This window comes from Mixophyes fleayi, chromosome 10 (assembly GCF_038048845.1).
Source record: "Mixophyes fleayi isolate aMixFle1 chromosome 10, aMixFle1.hap1, whole genome shotgun sequence".
Classification (NCBI taxonomy): domain Eukaryota; kingdom Metazoa; phylum Chordata; class Amphibia; order Anura; family Limnodynastidae; genus Mixophyes; species Mixophyes fleayi.
This window is the reverse complement of record NC_134411.1, coordinates 76,842,142-76,867,515: the sequence shown is the minus strand read 5'-3', so window position 1 is coordinate 76,867,515 and position 25,374 is coordinate 76,842,142. Positions and strand designations below refer to the sequence as shown.

At 39.4% G+C, this 25,374-nt stretch overlaps 1 protein-coding gene across 1 annotated transcript; it reads left to right on the top strand.

The window, feature by feature from the left end:
• Positions 1-2,402: 2,402 nt before the first annotated feature.
• Positions 2,403-25,130, top strand: LOC142104050 (5-hydroxytryptamine receptor 3A-like). The gene is made up of 9 exons (XM_075188501.1): positions 2,403-2,454; positions 4,631-4,776; positions 5,454-5,498; positions 11,018-11,127; positions 15,311-15,483; positions 20,230-20,390; positions 22,535-22,742; positions 24,579-24,785; positions 24,865-25,130. The coding sequence occupies exons 1-9, from the start codon at positions 2,403-2,405 to the stop codon at positions 25,128-25,130; spliced, it is 1,368 nt and encodes a 455-aa protein (XP_075044602.1).
• The last annotated feature ends 244 nt before the right edge of the window (positions 25,131-25,374 follow it).

Sequence of the window (25,374 nt, the reverse complement as noted above, 5' to 3'; positions counted from 1 at the left end):
AACAGGCCCATATGCACTCACATGATGAGACTGAAGAGAAAATACACATTATGCTCTCTGTTCAGTTGTGCTCAACTGTAAATAAAATGACTCCCTAGAACCAAGAGGAAATAGACAAGGAGCCCTTAAATAATACATTTGTCATCAGGGCCGGTGCTATCATGTCTGGCGCTCTCCTGCAAAAAATTAATTTGCTCCCTCCTCTTTTATAAATTATTTGTTTATTTAATAATGCTGTTTATTTTAATGCGAATCATATAATAAAGTTAAATAAAGAGAGTAATACAAATAAATACATTAAACAGCAAACATGGATTCCTGTATGAATAATATAAATGAAGAAAATGTATTCCTTGTATATTTTTTGCAAATTAGTTTGGTTGTGGCCCCTCCTTTAACCCTCTATGCCTCTTTTAACATCATACTGTGCTACCTTCAACATCACACTGGGCCTCATTATAACCACACTGTGCCCAGTTATGATCACACTGTGCCCATTCATCACCACACTGTGCCCCCTTATGATCACACTGTGCCCCTTCATCATAACACTGTATCACCTTCATTTTAACACTGTGTCTCCTTTATCACCACACTGTGTCCCCTTCATCATCAAACTGTGTCCCCTTATGATCACACTATGTCCCTTCATAACACTGTGCGCCTTCATCGTAACACTGTATTCCCTTCATTTTAACAGTGTCCCCTTCATCATCAAACTGTGTCACCATATGATCACACTGTGCCCCTTCATCATTACACTGTGTCCCCTTCTGATCCCACTGTGCCGCTTCAACATCACACTGTGTCCCCTTCTGATCACACTGTGCCGCTTCAACATCACACTGTGCCCCATATCATCATCACACTGTGCCCCATATCATCACCACACTGTGCCCCTTATCAATACCACACTGTGTCCCCTTCTGATCACACTGTGCCGCTTCAACATCACACTGTGCCCCCTTATGATCACAATGTGTTCCTTCATAACACTGTGTCTGCTGCATCATCACACTGTGGTCCCATACCATCACCACACTGTGCCCTTTATCACAATACTGTGTCCCTTATCAATACCACACTGTGCCCCATATCATCACCACACTGTGCCCCTTATCAATACCACACTGTGTCCCTTCATAACACTGTGTCCGCTGCATCATCACCCTGTGCCCCATATCATCACTACACTGTGCCCCTTATCAATACCACACTGTGCCCCCTTATTATCAGCACAGTGCCCCCTTATGATTACACTGTGTCCCTTCATGACACTGTGTCTTCTGTATCACCACACTGTCCCCCTTATGAACACACTATGTCCCTTCATAAAACAGTGTTCGCTGCATCATCACACTGTGTCCCCATATCATCACCATACTGTGCCCTTTATCACAATACTGTGTCCCTTATCAATACCACACTGTGCCCCCTTATGATCACACTGTGTCCCTTATCAATACCACACTGTGCCCCCTTATGATCACACTGTGTCCCTTATCAATACCACACTGTGCCCCCTTATGATCACACTGTGTCCCTTATCAATACCACACTGTGCCCCCTTATGATCACACTGTGTCCCTTATCAATACCACACTGTGCCCCCTTATGATCACACTGTGTCCCTTATCAATACCACACTGTGCCCCCTTATGATCACACTGTGTCCCTTATCAATACCACACTGTGCCCCCTTATGATCACACTGTGTCCCTTATCAATACCACACTGTGCCCCCTTATGATCACACTGTGTCCCTTATCAATACCGCACTGTGTCCCCTTATGATTACACTGTGTCCCATTATGACACTGTGTCTTCTGCATCATCACACTGTGTCCCCATATCATCATCACACTGTGCCTCTTATCATCACCACACTGTTCACTGCTATGATGCCCTGTTTGCCATAGGGAATTTAAACAGTTTAGTATTATTTATTTCAATGGAAATCTGCACATTATCTCCTAATCTAACATTGAAATGGAAATAACTTTTTCTCCGTGTAAAGTAAAAGTAAACAATGTTTTTTTAAACAAGTTTCTCAACTTACTATATAACTTTCAACTTCCTTTATGAGAAACCTCCCACAAATCAATCTTCGCTGAGGGACAACAAATCAGACTTTCTGTTCTCACTCCGCGATGTCTCCACACAGCTTGTCCCTGTTGCTAGCTTGTGCCCTGCTGGGTAGGTTTGTCTATATTTAATATTTACCATTGCTAAGCAATATAAACTTTGTAAGAAACGTATCAATGCGAGATGCTTGCCTTTATTTTTTAAATATAGTATATTTTCTAATAGTATCTACTAACTGGGATTTCTAGTATGAAAGCCTACAATTAAGCTCTGTTTTCTCCTAAATAACTACAGTAGAAGTTTCTGTAACAACGCCCATGGTTATATCTACAAAGAAACGGATTAAAGTTGTACCCATGGCTGTTAATTGTTGGTATCATCAGCATAAATACTTTAATGCTTTTTGGTTTTAACTATTGTGGTCCATTTGTGGTACATAGTTTGTATTTTGTTCATATTTAAAGAATGGGCTCGTATTCAGTCAATTGGACTGCAATTCAGTCATCACTTATGTACACTAATATACCTGAAGGAAAGGTGAATACAGGCTCTTTGTAGCATGATTAAACATGATGGTACCACGGATGTAGAATTACTCATATCAATTATTAATATTATTATTATTATTATTATTATCATTATAAATTTGTAAGGTGACACGGTGCTCTGCAGTGCCATACAGTAGGGAAAACAGGACATACTTAAAACAGGGACATACAAGGTAGACAAACTAAACGCAGACATGAAAACAAAGGGTATGGAGGACCCTGCTCATTAGAGAGCTTACATTCTAAGTGGAAGAGGGCACAGCTGAAACAAGAGGAGTGAGTGTGGCTCAGAGTGGAGATTGGGACAGTTGTGTGGGTGCATTAGTGTGAATAGTGTTATAGGGATAAGGTCACCAGAGGCATGCGCCCTGCCATTTCGGCAGACCTGTACTATACAGCAGCCGCCGCGCTTTCAAAGAAGCATGCACGGCGGTGCTGTATACAATACAGCATCGTCGCGGACGCTTCTTTGACAGCTCCGCGGCTGCTATATAGTACAGTGCCGCTATGTAGGGGCACTTCTGTAGCAGAGGGGAGTGGTTTCTGTAGACCCAGAAACCCCCCCCCCCCTGCGTGCTCCCCTGGTCACCTCTAAAAAAGAGATGGGTTTTATTTTATTGTCAGCTATTTATTTGCTAGATCCAAATTCTTGGAATGGAAATCTCTTAAAATTATCCTAAACCCAAGAAAATGAACACTTAGGGCCTGATGTAGAGTTGAACATAATTCGCACTGCACACTTCCACAAGAGGACAGACACATATGCGTCAATGTAGACTTGTGTGCATTTGCCAACTGAGCCTACTTATAACTGGAGAGGCAAAATGTTTACACAAATGTATTTCATGCAGACCTGCTGGATGCACCTCTCATGTGTATTGCTCTGCAAATGGGCAGAAATATCTACAACAATGAGATAATAATAAATATGATATTTTTGTGTGCACATTTTCAAGAGTAATTTCAAACAAATTTACCTCAGTTTTATAGTTTTTCTCTAACTGTTAGGCTCATGATAAGGTCTCTCATAACTGTGGTAGTGATTTAAGAGCAAATGATATGCCATGATAATAAAATATAATTTTGGCCCCGCCCCCCATGACAAAAATGATGGGGCCAAAATGATCTGCTTCACCGTGAATCGCATCATTTAGGCTAGGCAGTTGCGGGAGGCGGGAGACTTTTCTGCTCTCCCAGGAGTCCGTGAGAGCGACCAGAATTTAGGGAGTCTTCCGGACATTCCGGGAGAATTGGCAAGTATGTGCTATTGTAGCGGATGGTTATTTCAATCAGATGAAAAATCTGCCCCTGCATGCAGTCATCATCTGCACTAATGATTCATTATTTGGACAGGCTTGTCTATTTACATATATATGGCCAAATCAGGCTGGTGACTGTGTGGATAGCACAAATGTGGGAGACAGTTGAATTATTTGCCTTGTCAAATAACAAGAGTTTCAGCAATAGTGCCTAAAATCGCGTGGAAAAAAATTGGTGAATGGGGAGAATGACGTTTGTGTGGTAAAAAATATATTCAGTACTAACTAAACATAACTGAGAAACAAATTGTGTACAAGTCACCTGCACAGAGGCAGTCATTTTGGTGGACTGAGGCAATATTCAACCAACAGTATTAAGCCACTAGGGGTAATATTATTTACTAAACTGCGGGTTTGAAAAAGTGGAGATGTTGCCTATAGCAACCAATCAGATTCTAACTGTCATTTTGCAGAATGTACTAAACAAATTATAACTAGAGTCTGATTGGTTGCTATAGGCAACATCGCCACTTTTTCAAACCAGCAGTTTAGTAAATATACCCCTAAGATTTAGTGAGATATTATGAATATCAATTCAGCCCACAAAATAGATTCGACACCAGATGCATGTTACTAATACACCAAAACAAAAGTACTTTGCTATTGCATTTTCTCGATACTCCGAGTCAGTATATATAGTAAGATTATTTTATTCCCCCTCCTTTCTATATGTCCTAGGTTTATGTCACTGCCAGCCTAACTGCAGTATCAGTAGCCTGATAAATATTTTGGACTTCAAAAATTCATCTATTCGGCCAGTGAAAAATTGGAAAAACGTAACCTACATATCCATTGACATGACCTTGTACACTGTTGTTCAACTGGTGAGTTTGTCATGGCGAATTGTTCTTCTATTTTTTCTGTATTTATGTTTTTCAAAGGTCTATGCAATATCCTGGGGTTAAGGTCATATAAATGTTATACTGTGCTGCACACAAAACTTTTTAAAGTATATTTGCTTGGCCCAATAATCAATTCTAAAAAAGAAAAAAAAAGAAATAATGTCCACTGGCACAAAAGATGTGATAGAAAAATTATTTTAATTCTGTAAATGTGGTTAGCATACAAAAATGTCAGGTAGGAAATGGTAAACCTGGTAAGCCATCTACCTAACCTTCTCCACCCTTCTTCACCATCTTCCTCTTTCCTATTCACACTTATCTTGTGCCTCATACCCTCTACTGACTCTTCTTCTGCCTGCTGCCTGTCCCCCCCCCTCTAGAATGTAAGCTCTTACAAGCAGGACCCTCTTCCCCTCTGACTCAATTCCATTTATTCATCTCCTAAGCCATTGCACTTGGTATGCTTGGAGCTATTGGAGTTTTAGTTTTACTTGTCTCGTTCTGTATTGTTGTACCCTGTATGGTCCACTGTTTGTATTGTACTTTGTGATTGTACGGCGCTGTGGAAACCTTGTGGCGACATATAAATAAAGAATAATAATGATAATAAATTATTAATATTCACCCAACTGATACTTTACCACTTTTCTGTTTTTCAGGACACAAGCTTGCAATCTTTAACCACATTAATCTGGTTCAACATGGTAAGAGAAATACATTATCATAATATACAAAGCATGTGAAAGCTCTTTAGTCGAGTAAAGGCTCAGACATAATAGCATTCATTTTACATGTTCAGCATGCATTCTTCAAGACTATTAGATGTGGTTTAATGCTGATAGTCAAAAAAAGATTTAAACAAATGGAACTGTACACAAAAACTTTCTGAAACGCACTCCCCTTGCTTTGCATCGATTTCAACCTGGCATGCAGTGCTAAGAAGCGCAATCACTCAGCAGAATATAATAGAGCTCTTGGGGATGCTCATGAAGTACATAGTGCATTGTGCTGAAAGGAAGCTTTAAGAACATGCTTAGAACTCTCTTTTAAAAGCAAGAACAAAGTAGAAGGTTTTATCTACCACCATTGTTTTTGAGTGCCCATGTATACAAGTAGTAATTGTGAAATGTTTCCTATTAACATAACAGGACATAAATATCTTGTACACTTTAATGGTCAGCACCATAGAAGAACAACACAATAAACACAGGCACAAAGGGCCATAGTCATTATAAACATTAATAGAAGTTTCCATATGATGGTTCTTAAGAGTACCATTGCCTTCGTCTGTCACTTAGCTTTCCTATTAACTTTTACAACATTGACTGTAAGGTATGTATGTATTAAACTAATTGAATGTTCAGTAAAATGTGCTTCATCATGTGAACCCTATCATAACCTCCCCATGAAAATAAAAACCATAGAAATACTTGTGAAGACACATCTAGCTACAGGACCACCAGTGACACAATCATGTCATATTATTAGGGAATAATCACTGAAAGTGTCTCTGAGTCAGTTTCATTTTAGTGCAATTTACAGATCTATACATATTTTGTTCATTGTTGTGGTTCTCTTTACCACATGCCTGTAGAACACAAGACTGAAAATGTCCAGTCTAATAACCACAATGTGTAAACTTGTGCAATCCGCAAATACATTAAATAGCTTCAGGAAGTCCAATGACTGTGTCCTATGTTTTAATCTCAGGGCATATCATTATTATTATTATTATTATCGTAGAGTTGTAAGGGACCACAGGGCTCTGCAGTAATGTACAGTAGGGAAAACAGGACAGGGACATGCAAGGTAGACAAAATAAGTGCAGACATGAAAACAAAGGGTATGGAGGACCCTGCTCATTAGGAAGCTTACATCCTAAGTGGATGAGGGTACAGCTGAAAACAAGGAGAGCAAATGGGGCTCAGAGTGGAGATTGGGACAGATATGAGGGTGTATTAGTGTGAATAGTATTATCAGGGAAAAGATAAGCTCTAAAAGAGAGATCAGGAGATGGGTTTTCAGAGAATGTCTAAAGATTTGAAGGCTGTGGAAAGCCTGATTGGGCGTGGTAGGGAATTCCATAAGTGGGGAGCAGCCATGGAGAAGTCTTGTAGGCGGGAGTGAGAGGTGGTTACCAGAGACGAGTCAAGGCACAGGTCAGAGGTAGATCTAAGAGGGTGGAAGGGAGAGTGTTTTGATATTAGATTTGAGGTGGATGAAGGGGTGGTGTTGTGGAGAACTTTGTAGAAAAGGGTGAGTAATTTGAATTGGATTTGGAAGGACACAGGGAGCCAGTGTGTGGGCAGCACGATGGTTCAGTGGTTAGCACTTCTACCTCACAGAACTGGGGTCACGAGTTCGATTCCCGAACACGGCCTTATCTGTGTGGAGTTTGTATGTTCCCCCTGTGTTTGCGTGGGTTTCCTCCGGGTGCTCCGGTTTCCTCCCACATTTTAAAAAACATATTAGTAGGTTAATTGGCTGCTATCAAATTGACCCTAGTTTCTCTCTCTCTCTTTGTCTCTGTGGTTGTATGTTATGGAATTTAGACTGTAAGCTCCAATGGGGCAGGAACTGATGTCAGTGAGTTCTCTGTACAGCGCTGTGGAATTAGTGGCGCTATATAAATAGCTGCTGCTGCTGATGCTTTGCAAAGTGGTGCAGCAGATATGGAGCAGTGAGAGAGGAAGATCAGTCTTGCAGCAGCATTTAGGATGGATTGAAGTGTGGATATATGGGTGTCTGGAATGCCAAAAAACAGGAGGTTGCAATAGTCAAGATGGGAGATGATGAGAGAATGGATAAGAGTTTTGGTAGCATATTGAGTAAGAAAATGGCGTACTCTGGCAATGTTTAAGGTTGAGTTGACAGGACTGGGAGAGAGTCTGGATATGGGGAATAAAGCAAAAGACAGAGTCAAGTGTGACACTAAGGCAGCAGGCTTGGGAGACTGAGGAAATTGTGCTGTTATTGACAGTGAGGCAGATACGAGGGAAGGTGGTGACTCTGGCAGGAGAAGATAATAAGCTGTGTTTTGGACATGTTGAGCTTTAGGTAGCGCTAGGACATCCATGTGGAGATAGCAGAAAGACAATTGGTTAAACAAGATAGTAGAGAAGGGTAGAGGTCAGGGGAAGAGATTTAGATTTTAGTGTCATTAGAGTAGAGGTCCAGGAGTATGGAGAAATTGCCCTTAGACTTTGCAGTGAGTAGATCATTGATCACTCTGTCGAATGTTGGGGGGTGGAAGCCTGACTGCAGAGTCAAGAATGGAGTGAGAGGAGAGATACTGAGAAAGGTGTTTGTACAATAATTGCTCAAGCAGTTTGGAGGCAAAGGGGAGGAGAGCAATATGGAGATAGTAGAGAGATAGGATGGGTCGAGAGATAGTTTCTTTAGAATTGGTGAGATGAGCACATGTTTAAAGGAGAGTAGAAATGTGCCAGTGGAGAAAAACAGGTTGAAGTGGTGAGCTAGAGGTGGGAAGCGGAGAAATTGGGAGGGAGTAGGGTCAAGGGGACAAGTTGTAGGGTGAGATAATGAGATGAGTGCAGAGACTTTGTCTTCAAGTACTTTTGAGAATTAAGAGTGGATTGTGAAGTGTAGGTGGGTAGTTTGTGGAGTGTGGGGAATTTGAGATGAGGAAATATTCTGTCGAATGGTGTCGATTTTGTCTTTGAAGTCAATGGCAAGATCATGAGCTGTGAGGGAGGAAGTGGAAGGAGGTGCAGGTGCACAGAGAAGTGAGTTGAAGTTGGCAAAGAGATGACATGCATTAGAATACTTGGTGCACATTACAGATATGGAGAATTTTTGTTTTGCAATTGAATGGGCAGTGTAAGATGATAGGATGAATTTATAATGGAGGAAATGGGAAAGTGAGCGAGATTTCCTCCAGTGGTGCTCTGCAGTGTGGGAACAGTCATTGGAAAATATAGTTGTTTTAGTGAAAATGCATAGTGGATTAGATTAAGAGTACTTAGGTTCCATTGTGCACGTGTGGACTTGGGTGTAGTGGGGAGCGCAAGGTGAGGCTGAAGGAAAGAAGTTGTGGTCAGAGAGTGGGAAGGTTAAGTTGGAGAAACTTGATATGGAGCAGTAGCGGGAGAAGACAAGGTCAAGGGAGTGTCCATTACAATGGGTTGGAGATGAGATCAATTGGGAGTTACCAAACTAGGAAGTAAGTGAAAGAAGTTTAGTAGCTGAAGAGACAGTTGGATGAGAATTTTTAAATCATCTAGTGTGAGACTAAGTAGGTCTAAGGATGGGAAATAAGTGAGCCAGGCCGCAAAGGTGTTAGTGGAGATATGTGGATAAATTTGGAGGGTTTGCAAGTTCGTGGTGATAGAAAGATTTGGGATAGAGCGAGGAGTTTGAACAGATAGTGGGAATTGTATGGGGAGGAACAGGGTGAGAAAGAGGACAAGCGAGGATGATTTGTAGGTGTGAGGTTTATTTCTGTTTATATAGGCTGGTGAATGTGGTGGGTGCAGGAGACAAATCAATTCATGTGGGCAGACTACCGAGGAGGGAAGTAGTGAAGGGGAAATCATATTACAGGAGGAAGAGATAGCATGATGGAGAAAGAGGAGGAGTTTGGAGAGAAGTGTGAATAGGAGAGAGTGTAAATTGAGTAAGTGCATGATGTAGAGAAATGGATGAATGTGTATTAGCTAAGGTATGTAATGAGAGAGTGGGAAGGAACAATTTATCCAAATTTTGCAGGGCAACAGAGGAGGAGAAGCAAACTTTACTGGCTGGGGTTCATAGAGTAGGCAGTGTCTGCAGCTCTGACACAACGAGGTCCAGAATACCTACAGTTGGGTGTAGAGGGTCCAGCAGCCAAACAGAGATGGCAACAACAATCACAATTGAGCTCAGTGGACAGCCGAGCAGATGTTGAAACATCAATGACAGTTGAGCTCTGTGGGTCCCACAGCTGGACAGAGATGGAAGTTCTGTAGATCCTAAAACAGCCTTGCTTTCTGGTATTAAGTCGATCATTAGCGCAGCTGTGATGTTTACCGACAGTTTTCAGAACTATCCCATGCTTTATATTTGCGAGAATAAGGAAAAGTGGGAGCTTGGGCAAGAAGCTGAGGCCATGTACAGCTTACGCTAACTGCCCTCCGCATGTCATATGTTTATCTGTAGCAGAGTATATGCTCCTTCTACAGTTTACACTATGAGTATATGGTCTACATTAGTACTTGTACCTATTCTATAGACATGTATAATTAAATGTCCACTAACCCGCTGCAGATGTAAAGGGAGGTCTCAAGGTATCAGACGTATTAGAGACTTCACTTTCTTTACTGCAGGTCCTTATGTTCCTGAGTTGTCCTACTGCTTTTCCAGGACTCAATGTTGTAAGAGCCCTATTTTACAATTGAAGGCGCTGACACATTCATTATCATGAAAACAGATGTAACAGTGTATGAACAATTGCAGCCTCATTGTCAGTATTGTATAACAGGTCAATCTGACAAATTTAGCATACCCCATATGCATTGTAATTGTTCTCTGCCCCTCAAAACAGATCTCTTAGGGCCCATTACTAAGCAAAGTTCAGTGTATCATAACATGTCTTCCTATTGGCTCATGTTGACAACAATGCAACATATATAATTTTGGAAGATCCAATATCCTAGTCCAAGATGGTATAGTACAGTGCACTCATGTAGGGGTCTAGCACATTAGAGTTAAACAGAGAAATGTAGCATTTATTGCATGGCGCAAATCTCATTCAGGTGCACCACTTTCACATATATATTGAGTGGTCAGAGATAATAGAGTGCAACACATTTTATGTTCTCTATGACAACAATTCCCATGTCACAGAGATACATTTCAGGCTCAATCACATCAGTAACACACCAAACCACGCATGTTGTACTTAAGAAATTACCCTATCAATCTCCTGGCCGATATGGGGCATGAATTTTAGTTTTTATTTACAGGTTGGATAAGACCAGTGATTAATTAATGATGATCAAATGTACTTTTGTTGACTACTGCTATGTTTGACATACTGTAGTTGCTTACGTGTGAGAAATGGAATTGAAACCCATGAATTTTGAAAATCATTTGTTATCAATGTACATTATTCCCCTTGGTCTAGATTAAATAACTCTACTAGGAGAATACTATATAGTTTGTGTTGTTCAACTAAAGTTATTTGCATGTTACAATCTCATTAAAATTATTTTTGTAATTACAGGCATGGACAAATGAATTTATTAATTGGGACCCAAGTACACAGTGTTCAATTAAACAAGTTTTGATGACAGGTGATAACTTTTGGAAACCAGACCTGTATGTCTATGAGATGTAAGTCTAAATATGCAGGCATCAGTTGCAGTCTTATAGTTGTTAGGATCTATCCTTGGCAGATGAGGCCATGACTTGAATACAAAGGAATTTTTTCCATAATGGTAAAGGCAGCTCTGGGTGTAACACTTCCCTATATGTGATTGCATTCACCTGCTGTTGTGTAGGCAAATATGTCTCGTAGTCTTGACAAAAGAGGGTTGGACCTAATTGTCTATTGGTGTTATAGTTCCACAAAAGTGGTTTCCTCTCCCATCAACAGCTTTAAAATGAACTCAACATTATTCTATAATAGTAATCAGAAAGTAATGAAAATAGTACACAGGAAATCGAAAACTTAAATAAAACACATTTAAAAGCTATTATCCTACTAACAAAAGTCTTGTATCATTGTTAATATCTCCTTCATTAACAAATACAGACCTCTCTTGTCAGTACCAGGAACAGGAAAACTTATTATATAGCCTCAATTGGCAGACAATACATTTTAGTGGTATTAGTAGCCACAATTCTTCTTGAATGCCTCTATTATCATTTTCATTCCATCCCTCTCATTTGTACTCCTGGTTAAGGTGAAAAACCCAATTACCTTTTGGAGTTGTGAATTGCCAACCATATTGTCATCTATCCACATGACCTCAACTTACTTGCAACTACCTCCACTTGGATTTCCTACATAATTGGCTGATATTATGAATATACTAGGTAACATTCATAAACTCTGTTCCATCATGCGGCTGCACTTATCCATCTCAGAGTTCAAAGCTTTGGACAAATATAGAAAACAATTATGAATAATACACAGTAGTTTGCCACTTATACACATTCTATTTGATTTCCTTTTAAGCACAGTTTGATAAAGATGTTTCTTCTCTGGGGATGTAGTTGCAATGTCGACAGTGAAATGTGGATAGTGAAAATGCCTACACCAAAATGTCTACTGTCATAAGGTCGACACAGTTAAAAGGCCGACAGTCAGACGGTCTACATGTTCAAATGTCTACACAGTTAAAACGTCGACATGTAAAATGTAGATAGGGTTATAAAGTGGATAGTCAAAAGGTCAACATAAATCACTATATTTAAAATGGTGATACATATAAAAAAAAAGAAGAAGTGTAAAAATAACACTTGCATGCCTCCTTACCCCCCAAACAGCTTAACCAGCCCTAGTGCTGCCAGAAAGAGTGGGGTCCCCCCGATTTATGATTTTACTATTACCAGCACTAGGCTCTGCCAGCCTGGGCTACTTTACAACCCTTTCTACCTTTTACATGTTGACATTTTAACTGTGTAGACATTTTGAACATATAGACATCCTGAATGTCGATCTTTTAACTGTGTTGACTTTATGACTGTAGACATTTTGGTGTAGAAATTTTCACTGTCCACTTTTCATACCCAACCCCTTATATGGAGCTCACAAATTTATTTGCACCCAAGAATGTGATAAACAGAAGCTAATATGAATATTTTGTTGTTCCTTGGTCTTTTGGGTGTTAGTAGCCTTCAAAGACTATGCACATTTTTAGTCTTTTATATTCATGATACTTTTATCTACTCTGGTACTCTAGAGAATTATCTTGCTGACATTGAAGATATTCTCCAATACTCACATAACTACCACTAAGAAGGGCACATTTGAAAAATGGCCATTTGAGGTGATATCTGTTCCCTTCTAGATATCTTTTGACTGCTGGGTCAGGAGCCTTAAATATCCTGTTGCAGGAGAGGTGACCAATTACAGGAGGGGAAAGAGATTATTAATGGACCAGTTGGAATGGAGAACAATGGAAATATAATACAGCAAGATTGTTATGATTCCTAGTATGAACTCAGGGTGAGGCAGAAGTATTTGAATAAAATGAAGTATATGTATTAAAGCAGATACACATAGAAAGCCAATTGGCGCAGAGAACCTGTGAACAGCAACTCTGTACAAGCAACGGTGTGTTTCAAACATATGACATGGAAAGGTTACTTCAATACAACAACAGTTTCAGAATATGAAGGGTTAAACGCAGTACTACAAGGTAGCAGTTCAACCAGGTTTGAGCTACAGATGATTAATAATGCAGTCTATAGCAACACAGATTCAAGGTTGAGTGTATTGCCAGTTGTGGAGATGGCGCTAAAGAGCAGCACAGTACAAGGGATGGTGCAGAGGCCAGATCAGGCTGCTAATCTGGATAGTAGAACACAGTGAGCACTGGTAAGTCCAATGGAGCAGACAGCGGACACCATGAACCTGAGGCTGGGAAATGGTATCACAGACGAAAAGGCAGAGACGCCATATGATGCCACACTTCTTATGCATTTCATGCCATGTTATATCTGCTACCTTTAGATCTCTGCAGCAATAAAGAACTTGGATAGTAGCATAGTAGCTAGACATAGATCACTATTGTCAGTGAGTTATTATTGCATAGTTATAGGGGAGAGCTGAATCAGGTATCTCCTGCTCAAACATGGCTGCCCCTGTGTCACAGTAACAACACTGGGTTTCTGTTCCAACCCAATGTAAAAAATATGGTTCATATTCTATACTATTATTATTTTTATTGTTTCTTTATATATATATAGCACTATCATATTATGCAGCATTGTACCAATTCAATGTTATTTTTATGCACTGTTTTAGGTTGTTTAGCAGTCAGCAAACTGTTAAACAATTGTAAGCATTTAATAACCAGAACAATGCAGATAGTAATCAATGTCCCAAATCGAACTACAAACAAGACAGTTTTAAGTATCATGGCATCCCCCCCCCCCCACCCCCTTCCCCCACAATAGTCCTAATTTACAGTGGCCACATTTTTCAAGTCTTGCTAATTATTTCAGTTAAATGACGGAGTTGTGTAGCATAGTTAATTTTGTTGGGAGGTATGACATGTCTGTAAATGATTGAATTTATCAGATTATATATGTATATATGAGTACAGATCTGCCTCAGAAATTGTGAGGCCCAGTACAAATGAAACAGCCACCCCCCCCCCTTCTCCTTGACCACCTCCACCCCCTCTGTCCCGTGGAAACAGAGGTGTAGCATTGAGCAATGACACCTGGAGCAAAAATATGCTCCCAAGAATGCCCCACATGCCCATCACACCTGCTCAATTGCCTCACAGACCTCATCACATGTCCCACAGACCTCCCCAAATGCCCCACAGACCCCACAACATGCTCCACAGATCTCCCCAAATGCGCATTACATGCCCATCAATCCTTCCCACATACTACTCAGACCTTTCCACATGCACATCGGATCTCCCCACATGCCAGTCTGACTTCCCCATATGGCCCACAGACCCTACCAAATGCCCTTTACATGCCTATTAGACCTTCCCACATGCCACACAGACCTCTCCACCTACCCCTTACATGCCCCTCAGACTTGCCTACATGTCCTTTACCACAGAGAGCCTGGTTCTTTGATGTACACAGCATATATTATGATACCGCACTGGCTGTGGGGAAGGTTTTACTATTATTAGACCCACCATATATACTATAACAGCCCCCCTCCCCACATACACTCACATACCATTAAATACCCCATGTTGCTTACCTAGGTTCCACATTTGATGGAGGAAGAGACATCGCCACATGTAGAGATGTGAGGGTGAGGAGCTGACGGGCAAGAGGAGGGGAAGTAGAAGAAAAGAGAATCACTGGGATGGGAGAAGAGAGAGCATGAGAAACAGAGGAAAGGGGTGGGACTATAAACTAAGGCAGCTCATTGGTGGCTGGTCCTGGGGGGAGTAGCAAGCCACCAGGAAGTACAGCAATCACAGGGCCTGCGCTGTTTAGGAGAGGGCTTGCCCCCCGATAATGTCGTACAGCCCCACTACATCTTGAAACCTTGGGCCCCACTCAAAATGAAGGCCTCAACAGATTGTTTAAGAAAAAAATGATGGTCTTGGACGGTGGGCTTCCTGGTCAGTCTGGAACCCCTTAAACTGGTACCTCCCATACCCCCCTGATGGTGGCCCTGTATAAGTATATATGTAAGTATATATGTATAGCTTTTAGAGACTGGTGATGGAGAGTTCAAATGTAGCTGAAATTAGAATAATGGAAAGAGCTCAATGATGGATGCCGTATATAATGTTTGGATTAAGAGATTGGCACTAGAAATTAACTTTATAGTAATATATACTGTATGTATTATTTTATTTTACAGGACAGAAAATAGTGATAAGTCTCCTGTTACTCCGTACTACACTGTTGAATACACTGGGAAAATCACAAATGCCAAGCCAATGCGAATTGTTAGTTCCTGTCATTTAGATATCTTGAAGTTCCCTTTTGACACCCAAAAGTGCAATCTGACCTTTGGTCCATATATTCACCCAGGTATGTTTATTCCTAGAGTTGTAACATTAAGTTTAGGTCAGGGGAATACGTATACAAGTTGGGGGACATTTACTGAAATCGGTGCACAGGTTTATCAAAACGACACCAACTATTCAGAATCTATTATTTTGGAATGCAGTTTAGAAAATAAAATAAAAATTGAGATTCAGTTTCAAAGAATATATTCAGACTGCTGTACGTATACAGTATATGCACTCATAATACATGGAATTAATATGCATTTTTCAGGTCCTGTTTCTTTTGGTCTTTTTATCTGCCCAGGAAAACTCTGAGAGAGAGATGATTTTGTTTGTTTGTTTCTGTAAACTTTATAAACTTTTTGCAATAATAATACAGTCCTCTCTGAGTTCAATAGTCCTAATTTTCTTTTCTGTTGGCACAGAGAAGGCTGGAACAGCAGTCTATGTAGGTTATAATTCACCATTAATGTAGTGTCAGGCGTCGTCCTCGCACCTTCACTCGGTGCCAGGAACGGGCGCCGGTCTCCGAGTCCCCACGTCCCATTGCTGGCAACGGGACGCATGATGTACTTCCACCCGGCGGTTGGGCGCATGCGCGGGGGGCAACGGGACGCTATTCCAATCACCTGACCCCCGCTCTCTAATAGGCAAATGGCGCTTCTTATATCAGGAAGTCTCCGGCACCATTAGGGTGCCAGAGTATTGTGGAATGGTTCCCCTGCTCCAGCGTCTCCCAGTGTTTAACTGCTCTCGGACTGACTTCCTGGCTCCTGACCCGGCTTGTTTGACATTCCCTACGGATCTCCCTTGGGCATTTTCCTCCTCTTTGGCTTTGACCCCGGACTGTATGACCTCGCTTTGTGTGCTTCCTCTGTACTGCGCAGCCAGCCCAGTTTGACTTCGGATCACCTCACTACGTTCCTGCCTGATCCCTATACCGTCCTACCTCTGGTCAGTACAGCACCGTTTACCTGCACCACTTCACTGGTGGCTGACCCTGAGGGCCGCAACCTGCGTAACTCCTGCAGCTAATTCCAAACTTCCTTGCGGGGGTCCCTGGTGAAGACCAGGAGTGCGTTTAGACTCCGCGCCTCCGGGTTAGCTGTGCCAATACCAGTAAGTGGCCTCTACGTTGAACCGTGACAGTCCTCCGGGTTAGCTGTGCCAATACCAGTAAGTGGCCTCTACGTTGAACCGTGACAGTCCTCCGGGTTAGCTGTGCCAATACCATTAAGTGGCCTCTACGTTGAACCGTGACATTTAGGAAGTATTCAGCACTCAAAAACACAATAAAGTTTTTGCATGTTCTAAAGCAGAGTAATGAGGATTCCCAAAACTAGTCTGAACGAGAAAGCTGTTATATCTTCTTCTTGGGAACTCTAGCTTCATCAGGTCTCAATGAGAATATTAGGTAAGCTTTGTTTTTATAACTTTATAATAGGAATGAACTAAGGTTGGGTACACATTACAGGGTTCTCAGCCGTTTATCGGGACAATCATATGATAAACGACCACTCGGACCGATATCGCATTAGTGTGTACGCTCCAATGATGAACAATTATCCTTCCAAAAAACATCATATTGTTTAATTTGATTTTTAAATTGAATTAAAAATCTCATTCAACGATAGAAGAATGTCGTTCCAATCCTGCAGTGTGTATGCACTCAAGAACCAGCAGTGTCCATAGATCTCTATGGAGTGTGCAGAGTCACAATCTTTTCAGCCAATGGTTATGACAGATGAAGAGCACAAATCTGAAGGTAAATCTTGTAAAACATGTCTAGTATGTACATATGAATCGGCATGCTAATCAGGACTTTCCGGTCGTTGGTAAAATCTTTAACAATATCACAACGGGAGAAATTTTCTGTAGTGTGTACCCAGCCAAATTCAGCTCAGTACATTATCATTTTTTGGCCTCATATGATATTGCTTTATATAAAGGATATATGATATACATCCACACACTTTATGGAAAGATTGTACTGATTCTTCACATATCACATACTGACAGCGTTAGGTATTATACGAGATGACGCCCCTATAAATAAAACGTATTTGAATATTTTCTAAATTTGTAGAACAATTTACTATAGGATGGGTAAATTATAATATCTACATAACTTTTATTTATCCATTATAATAACACATCACTACTAGGAATCTGATTACAGGTCGCTTTTTCTTGTTTCATCTAACACTTCTATGTCTCTTTTGATAAAAATATATTTAATATTTGGAAAATAAGGAAAAAAGTCAGGATACAATGATTTCCACTCACATAACATGTAACAAAATATTTATTATTTTTATTATAAAACAATATTTAACACTTATCACCAAAGAAATAAAGCACAGTAAGTTATCAATACAAAACAGCACATTCTGCATGTAATTAATCTTCACTTTTTTACTTTTTCTATAAATTTCACATTATAATATTTTCTTCAGTCACACACTGTCACTAGTAACCTTTATAAACCAACCACCTTAACATAGTTATTAGAATATCTTTTCTCCAGTGGCTGTAATTTAATACTCTATAATTACTATATTTTTCTTTTAAACCAGCAAACATCTATAGAGGTTTACAACCTCCCTATCCTTATTTCCCCTACAGTAATTGGGCCTGATTCATTAAGGAAAGTAAGGCAAAAAAAAGGAGTATATCTTCTCTGGGACAAACCATGATACAATACAAGGGGTGCAAATTAGTTTCTTATTTTGCACATAAGTTAAATACTGGCTGTTTTTACTTGTAGCACACAAATACTTGATAGCTTTATTTTTACACTGAAATCTAAAGTTGATCTAGGACATGCTCTACCCCAATTATACATCTGTCCCCACATTTTAAATTTACCTCCCCCTCCAATGCAACATGGTTTTGCCCAAGTGCCAAGTTACTCCTTTTTTATGCTTTGCTCTCCTTAATGACTCAGGCCCATTATGTCTAACCCTATTGATGCATTTGTACCTACCAAAATTAGAGTATAGTAAGGTAGCTTGATATGTACAATTGGTGCTACCCAGCTTATATGTGAAATAAAGTGTAATTAGTGTCGCACTGTTTGATTTACAAAATGTTTGCAACACAGGTTATATGTGAACTGAACAGTACAGATAAGATGACATTGAGTAAATGAGGTCCCCGTAAAGCCGAGCACATCTGTAATAGTGAAACGTACATCAGGTTGATGACATCCATCCGTACATCATCTTAGGGCCCCCCAAATTAGCATATTAAAATTAGATTCTGATAAGACTGTAATTTAGATGGCAGTTCATTGTTTACTCTTTAATGGGCTCTGGGAATAATTGACATCCTGAGACAGGGCTTATGATCATAATACCTGCTCTGTACAATTGCTTGGTACTGGGGAAACCTGTCATTGCATATATACAGCTACGTAGCAGGGTAAAAGCACAACATATTGGGGCAGTAGCTCATGGAGTATAGGGGGAGGGTAATTGTCAATATTACATTAATAACTACTACACAGAACTTGAATTTCAGGACTAATTAATACCGAGTTCTGCTCTTTTTAGCTATATGGCTATGTTTCCCCAATAATTAATGCAGGTTCCTAACTAATGAACACAAACAACGGAATAAGACCAGGGGGTACATGTATCAAGCTGAGAGTTTTCCGGTGGGTTTGAAAAACCAATCAGATTCTAGCTATCATTTATTTAGTACATTTTACAAAATGGTAGCTAGAATGTGATTGGTTGCTATAGGCAACATCTCCACTTTTCAAACCCGCCGGAAAACTCTCAGTTTGATACATTTAACCCCTGGAGGTCTTTTCTCAGAGCCAAATTTTAGATAGCTTTAGATATCAAATTTACCACTAATTAAGAGCGAATGGGGATACATTATAGAAGAACAGCAACGACACTCCACATTTTTTATGAACAAACGGCACTTGAAAAATCTGCCACCATTGGACCACACCTCTGCTGTAGTGGACTTTGCCGGTCTATTCTTCTACTTTCTGGAATGAGGAAGCAGAGGAGAGGCTAAAGCTTCATAGGTCAGAGTGATTGCTTGCTGTACAGAAAGATAAAATGCTTTGTACAGGTGGATTCATACACAGGGACATGGGGGGGGGGGGAGAAGTCACAAGAGTGTAGTGGCATTTGCAAGTCTAAAAAGGAAAAAACAAATTGGAAGGGAAAAGTTAAGCATTGGGGGCCTGATTCATTACGGATCTTAACTTAAGAAACTTCTTATTTAAGTCTCCTGGACAAAACCATGTTACAATGCAAGGGGTGCAAATTAGTATTCTGTTTTGCACATAAGTTAAATACTGACTGTTTTTTCATGTAGCACACAAATACTTGATAGCTTATTTGTACACTTAAGTTGATATTTGTGTGCTACATAAAGAACAGTCAGTATTTAACTTATGTGCAAAACAGAATACTAATTTGCACCCCTTGCATTGTGACATGGTTTTGTCCAGGAGACTTAATTAAGAAGTTTCTTAAGTTAAGATCCTTAATGACTCAGGCCCAGTGCCTTCATTATTTAAACTTTTTGACTAGTGACAGCGGTTGTTTAGTCATTGACTGCAAGCAATGGAATCAGTTTTGCTGCCTATGATGCAGGTGAAGGGAAAACTCACACTTGACATAGCTACAGTACAAAAGAAAAGATGGACCATTGTCTTTCTACCTGGTATATGACATTATAACTCTTTCGGACATACTAGTGTTTTAAGTCTATTAATTTCTTTTTTTGTCTGCTATTTTTACAGTTGAAGATATTATCATGTATCCAAAATCTAATGCGCCAGATGTTTTAAAGAATTCACAAAAGGTTTTTCTCAGCAAGGGAGATTGGAACCTGGTAAACATCAATGTAAATGATAAAACTATACTGAGTGAAGGTGTAACTTACAGCACAGTTTACTATGAGGTGAGAAGTACACAAATTCTATTATTTAAAGTATGGTATTTGCAAACAATAATCTATATTTCGAATAATCTTAATTCCCGCCATAGTGTATGTACCAGTGTAGTGTCTAGTACAGATTGTTCCAGTGTATGGTACATTATGTCTAAGGATTGAAGGGGTTATTAACATCTAGATGACTTTCATTTATTGACTTTTATTTTCTTTAAAGACATAGATTTTTCTTTATAGTTTATTTTAATTACATGATCCCTTCAGTATATAGCGCTGTGTAATATGTTGGTGCTTTATAAAAAAAAAAATCATAATAGTAGTAATAATGATAATTATTATTATTTTTATTATTTATCTAATTTAATTGTGACATTCTGTGCCATTCTTTGAGTTGTAAGAACCAAGATTTTATTCAATCAGAAAGCAGCTGTCCCCCCCAATAAAGTGACAAAAATAAATAAGTGACAAATGTTAATATTAAGAACCACAGTCACCGAAGATGAGTGTAGGTTCATATGACATAAATTTTAAATAGTCAACCTTAAGAAAGGAAACATTGGCAATATTCAATGATAATTAATAAAGGGTGGTATATTTTTTAAACTCATTAGCACATTTCTAAAAATTTAGAATTCATCCTATTATGTGTGAACAACCAGTGAAACATTCAGAAATCTTAAATCTGTACTCTGGGCTACTACGGAGTTAAAATTTTCATTGCCACACTCAGCAAGTCCCTAACGCCAAATGTATTAATGTACACAACAAACCTTAAACTCGTGATATTTTGTAATAAACAGAACATCTCCCCAAATATATTAAAATATACAGCAAGTGCCTTTCCTCAAGCCCCCTTGTCAAGGTCCATATTTGCTGGAGATGAGCTGTTCGGATTCAGAGAAGTCCGACAGATCCGAGATCTGTGGATCCGAGTAGAAACAAAACACGACTCAATTCTTCGTGCCAAATTCGGATCTGACAACAAAGCGAAGCGTAATTTCCGGTAAAAAATGACGATATCTAGATACATAGCCCTCTCACTGTTCTCATCTGCCGTTTTAGAACAGACAGCGTGTAGGGAAGAAGGTGGCTTGCAGACTGTGCTCCTAAAATAGCATGTAGAGAGTGACTAGAGAGTTAGACAGGGTGAAATAGGAAATTTTACATAGAAAACAATAATTGTAATTATTTTTAATGCAGTTTATTTGTGTAGCGATCAGTCAGTTAGAATAGTTTGATGATCAATTGGGTGTCAGTCTGTCAGAGCACTGTTTAGAGTACTGGCTATTGTGTATGTGTACAGTATAGTATACTATATATATTTTATAGTACTATATATAGACATCATTTTGAACTAGCGTTCCTGTTTAGTGTGACATCATTCTTAACTAGAATTTCTTAATAATTTTATTCAGTGGGGAAAAACAGGATGCTGTTGGTGTATAACTCTGAGCAGCACATCCCAAAAAAACAATTAGATTTATTTCATTTAAAATCCAACGTTTTTCTAGTGAAAGAAGCAATCTAGTGAGGGTCAGTTTTAGTGACACCTTTATGAAGCAGGCAAAGAACAGGGTTTGGCTGTGAGCAGCGTCCACCAAAACACAAATATATTTATTTCTTTTAAAATCTTTTCTCTTTTCTAGTCAAAGTAATTTTAAGCTTGGTGAGGGGCAGTCAAAAAACTGGGTGTTGTGTTTGACTGTGAGCAGCAGTGTAGTCGGAACCCCCGAAAAAACAATATATGTATTTCTTGCCTACTCTCTCGGGAGACCGGGAGAACTCCCAAAAATTTGTGAGTCTCCCGGAAATTCCAGGAGAGTAGGCAACTATGTCCTAAATAGCCACGCTGCACTGTGCTCCGACCCCCCTTCTTGGTTTGGGGGCGTTTTTCAAGGGGGTTACTCCATGGTAATATCTGTTGGAAGGGGCTCTCCAGACTTTTTCACATACTTCCTTGTGAATGGCTACATGAGCTGAGTTATACAAGTGGACATGAAGTAGATGTAATATAAAAGGGTAATATAGTTTTATAAAAGGATAATATAAGAGCCTCAATGTGAATATGGGTTTCTTTTTTTTTCTTTTTCTTTTACAAATAGGGGTTTTTACATGTACTAATCTTTCTGGACATTCTCTTTTTTTATTTTTAGATAACTCTAAAACGAGTGCCTATAGTTTATATCCTCACACTCATTATCCCAGCGTGCCTCATGGTTCTCTTGGATATCGGCAGTATGTTCATACAGATGGAGTCTGGGGAGAGGCTCGGCTTCAAAATAACCATTGTTTTAGGGTTCTCCGTGCTGCTTTTAATCCTTAACAATCTGCTCCCTACATCCAAAACCGCTCCAGTATTAGGTATGTTTTCTGTTCCCTCCTTATAAGCATTTTAAGCATGGGTTATTTCTCATCTTGTTAGAAATTTCAATTTGCAATCAATGCTTCTTCTGATACCATCATTGTTAAAAAAAGATAGGATGAGGTGCAGGGAGTGTGTCCCATGGTCTCATGAATGTCACTAAGTGGGCATTGGGCATGCTTAGTGGTGACACCTTATCAGCTTAAGCCCACTTAGTATGTACTTAGTATAATATTCACACTTTATAAAATGAGAGTGCATTCTCACCCTAAAAAGCTTATTCAAGTTTATTCTACTTGCTGAGACTGAGGAAACATGCAGATATGTATATATATTTTATTGAAACAATGTTATCTGTAACTGTAAAATTCACTGCTGAGAAGGGCAAACTAATTTTCAAAGGAACGTTCCTGCTTTATATGGATCAAAAGCTTTCAAAAAAGGATCTTAATTAAAGTTTTTAATTTCAATTGTGTGCTAAGAATGCTGTGAAGTCACATGACAACCATTTACCATTCTTGTGCAGACAATGCACATATCAGAGTCTTAATATTTTCATTATTTTATATGTGGCTCAATTGATTATTAGCCAGTTTCTGTGCTTGACACCAAACCAAGGGAGCAGCTGCATTTAATGACAGAGAGTAATTGATCTATTTTAAGTGGTATGGATTGGAGTGGTTCATCTTCAAGGTGTACTAGAAGTATGGATAGCCTAAATTCCTTAGAGGGAACATCTCTCAAGGAATTGAGGGAGCCCACTCACAAAGAATCAATATACTTATAAATGGAGAGAGAGAGTATCTGATGTAAGTGTGAGTGAGAACGTAGGATCCAGAGATCCTACTTCATGTTGGACATTAGTAAATTGATTGCATTCAAAGGAGGGAAATATTCCTAATGGAGCACCCAACATTGTCTGCCTGTGTACTCACACCAGTGCACTGTTACACTACTAATGGTATCAAATGTGAAGTCTGCCTTTTTGCAGAAGACACAAATATATACAACAGTGTATACACTTCAAGTGGGGTAAGGAGGAACAAAATGAGTTGAAAAGCTGCATTTGGTTTTCAAGAACCAAAGACTGACTATAGTGTTAATGACATTAAAATATATACTACTGAGGACAAAAGGGTTTGAAGGAGTCACTATTTCAGAAGAATTAGATGTAGGCAAACAATGTAACAAAACAATAGGTAAGGACAGACAGATGTAAGATTGCACAGGAAAGCAAATTACTACCAGAGGGAGAAAGGTAGCAATATCTCTATAGATCGTTGGTGTGACCCTCCTGAAATACTGTGTTCAGTTCTGGAGGCCATATCTCCAGAGCTAAATAAATTAGAGAAAAAGGCAACTAAAACGGTTCATGGTCTAACTCACAAAACTTACATGGAAAGACTGAAGGATCTAAACATGTATAGCTTAGAGCGCAAAGAAGGGAGAAGAGGATACAATAGAAGCTTTTAGATATCTCAAGGGTAATAACAAGGAACAGGAGAGAAGCATTCTTCAGGGGAAGTGAAGTAAATTGGAGAGAAGTCATTTTATAGGAAATTTGAGGAAATGTATTTCCCGTATGGATAGTGGAAAGGTGGAATAGCCTCCCAATAGGCATGATACAGGCTAATACAGTAGGGGAATTTAAACATTTTCTGGAACACATCATTCACGAAATACATGTATTTTAATATTTAGTTAAGTCTGAAAAGTTTAATCCATTACAGCAGATCAACTGTAATGATGGGAGTGCAGAGAGTATCTATAAGTAAACATTGATCTGCATTTTCTTTAAGTGTATACATTTATTTTTTATTTTTTTCGACTGACAGGTATATTTTGCTGCATATGTATGGCCGTCATGGTAAGCAGTATATTTGGATGCATTGTTGTCTCCTACATGTTAATGATGTCTGAATCTCAACCAAATGTCCCACCCTGGATAAGGATCTGGATCTTGAAATACTTGGCACGTGTTCTCTGCTTTAAAGAAAAATCGTTCAAAAAATATGGTGTAGACATACCTGAAATGGAGACTTGTAAGTAGCGGTTGGGAGAGGCGGAGACAGACGAATCAAAAAGTTGCACTTCTACTCCTTATTGCCTATTTCTTTGCAGATGATAACAGGTCAATCGAAGCAAACTTGAAGAGCAAAAAGAAGACTCCAAAAGACAACGAAGATAGTCTTGATGTGAAGCTGTTGAAGAGGCTGCTGATGGAGATTCTAAGGATCCATGAGGAGTTGGTCAACTCTAGGAACAAAGAGGATGTCAAGACAGAATGGTATGCTGCCGCCTTGGTAGTGGACCGGCTTGTAATTCTAGTGTACCTGATCATTGTAATAATCTTGTTTACTGTTGTGGTTATTATTTGGATGACATAATGTACATACAAATGACAGCAGTACTTAAAATAACTTCTATCACTAATATTACCTGTGGAAAATCATTTTAAAGGTCAAGCTTGGAGAAGAGATACAAACATTTTTCCACTACAATTATCATAAAATAAAACAGTGGTACAGTCATATATATTTATTGCCAACTGAAGTTGAGGGTTCCTCATGATTTTTACTACAATCGCCTCGTCTTTATCATGTGAGACATGGCAGGAAAATTAGAGACTAT

What these genes read in the sequence shown, in the direction of transcription:
- LOC142104050 (XM_075188501.1), top strand. Translation starts at nt 2,403, where the DNA reads ATGGTTATATCTACAAAGAAACGGATTAAAGTTGTACCCATGGCTGTT. An exon ending in GACCTGTATGTCTATGAGAT is followed by an intron (nt 11,128 to 15,310) that starts GTAAGTCTAAAT and finishes TTTATTTTACAG; the next exon opens with GACAGAAAATAGTGATAAGT. An exon ending in TGGTCCATATATTCACCCAG is followed by an intron (nt 15,484 to 20,229) that starts GTATGTTTATTC and finishes CTATTTTTACAG; the next exon opens with TTGAAGATATTATCATGTAT.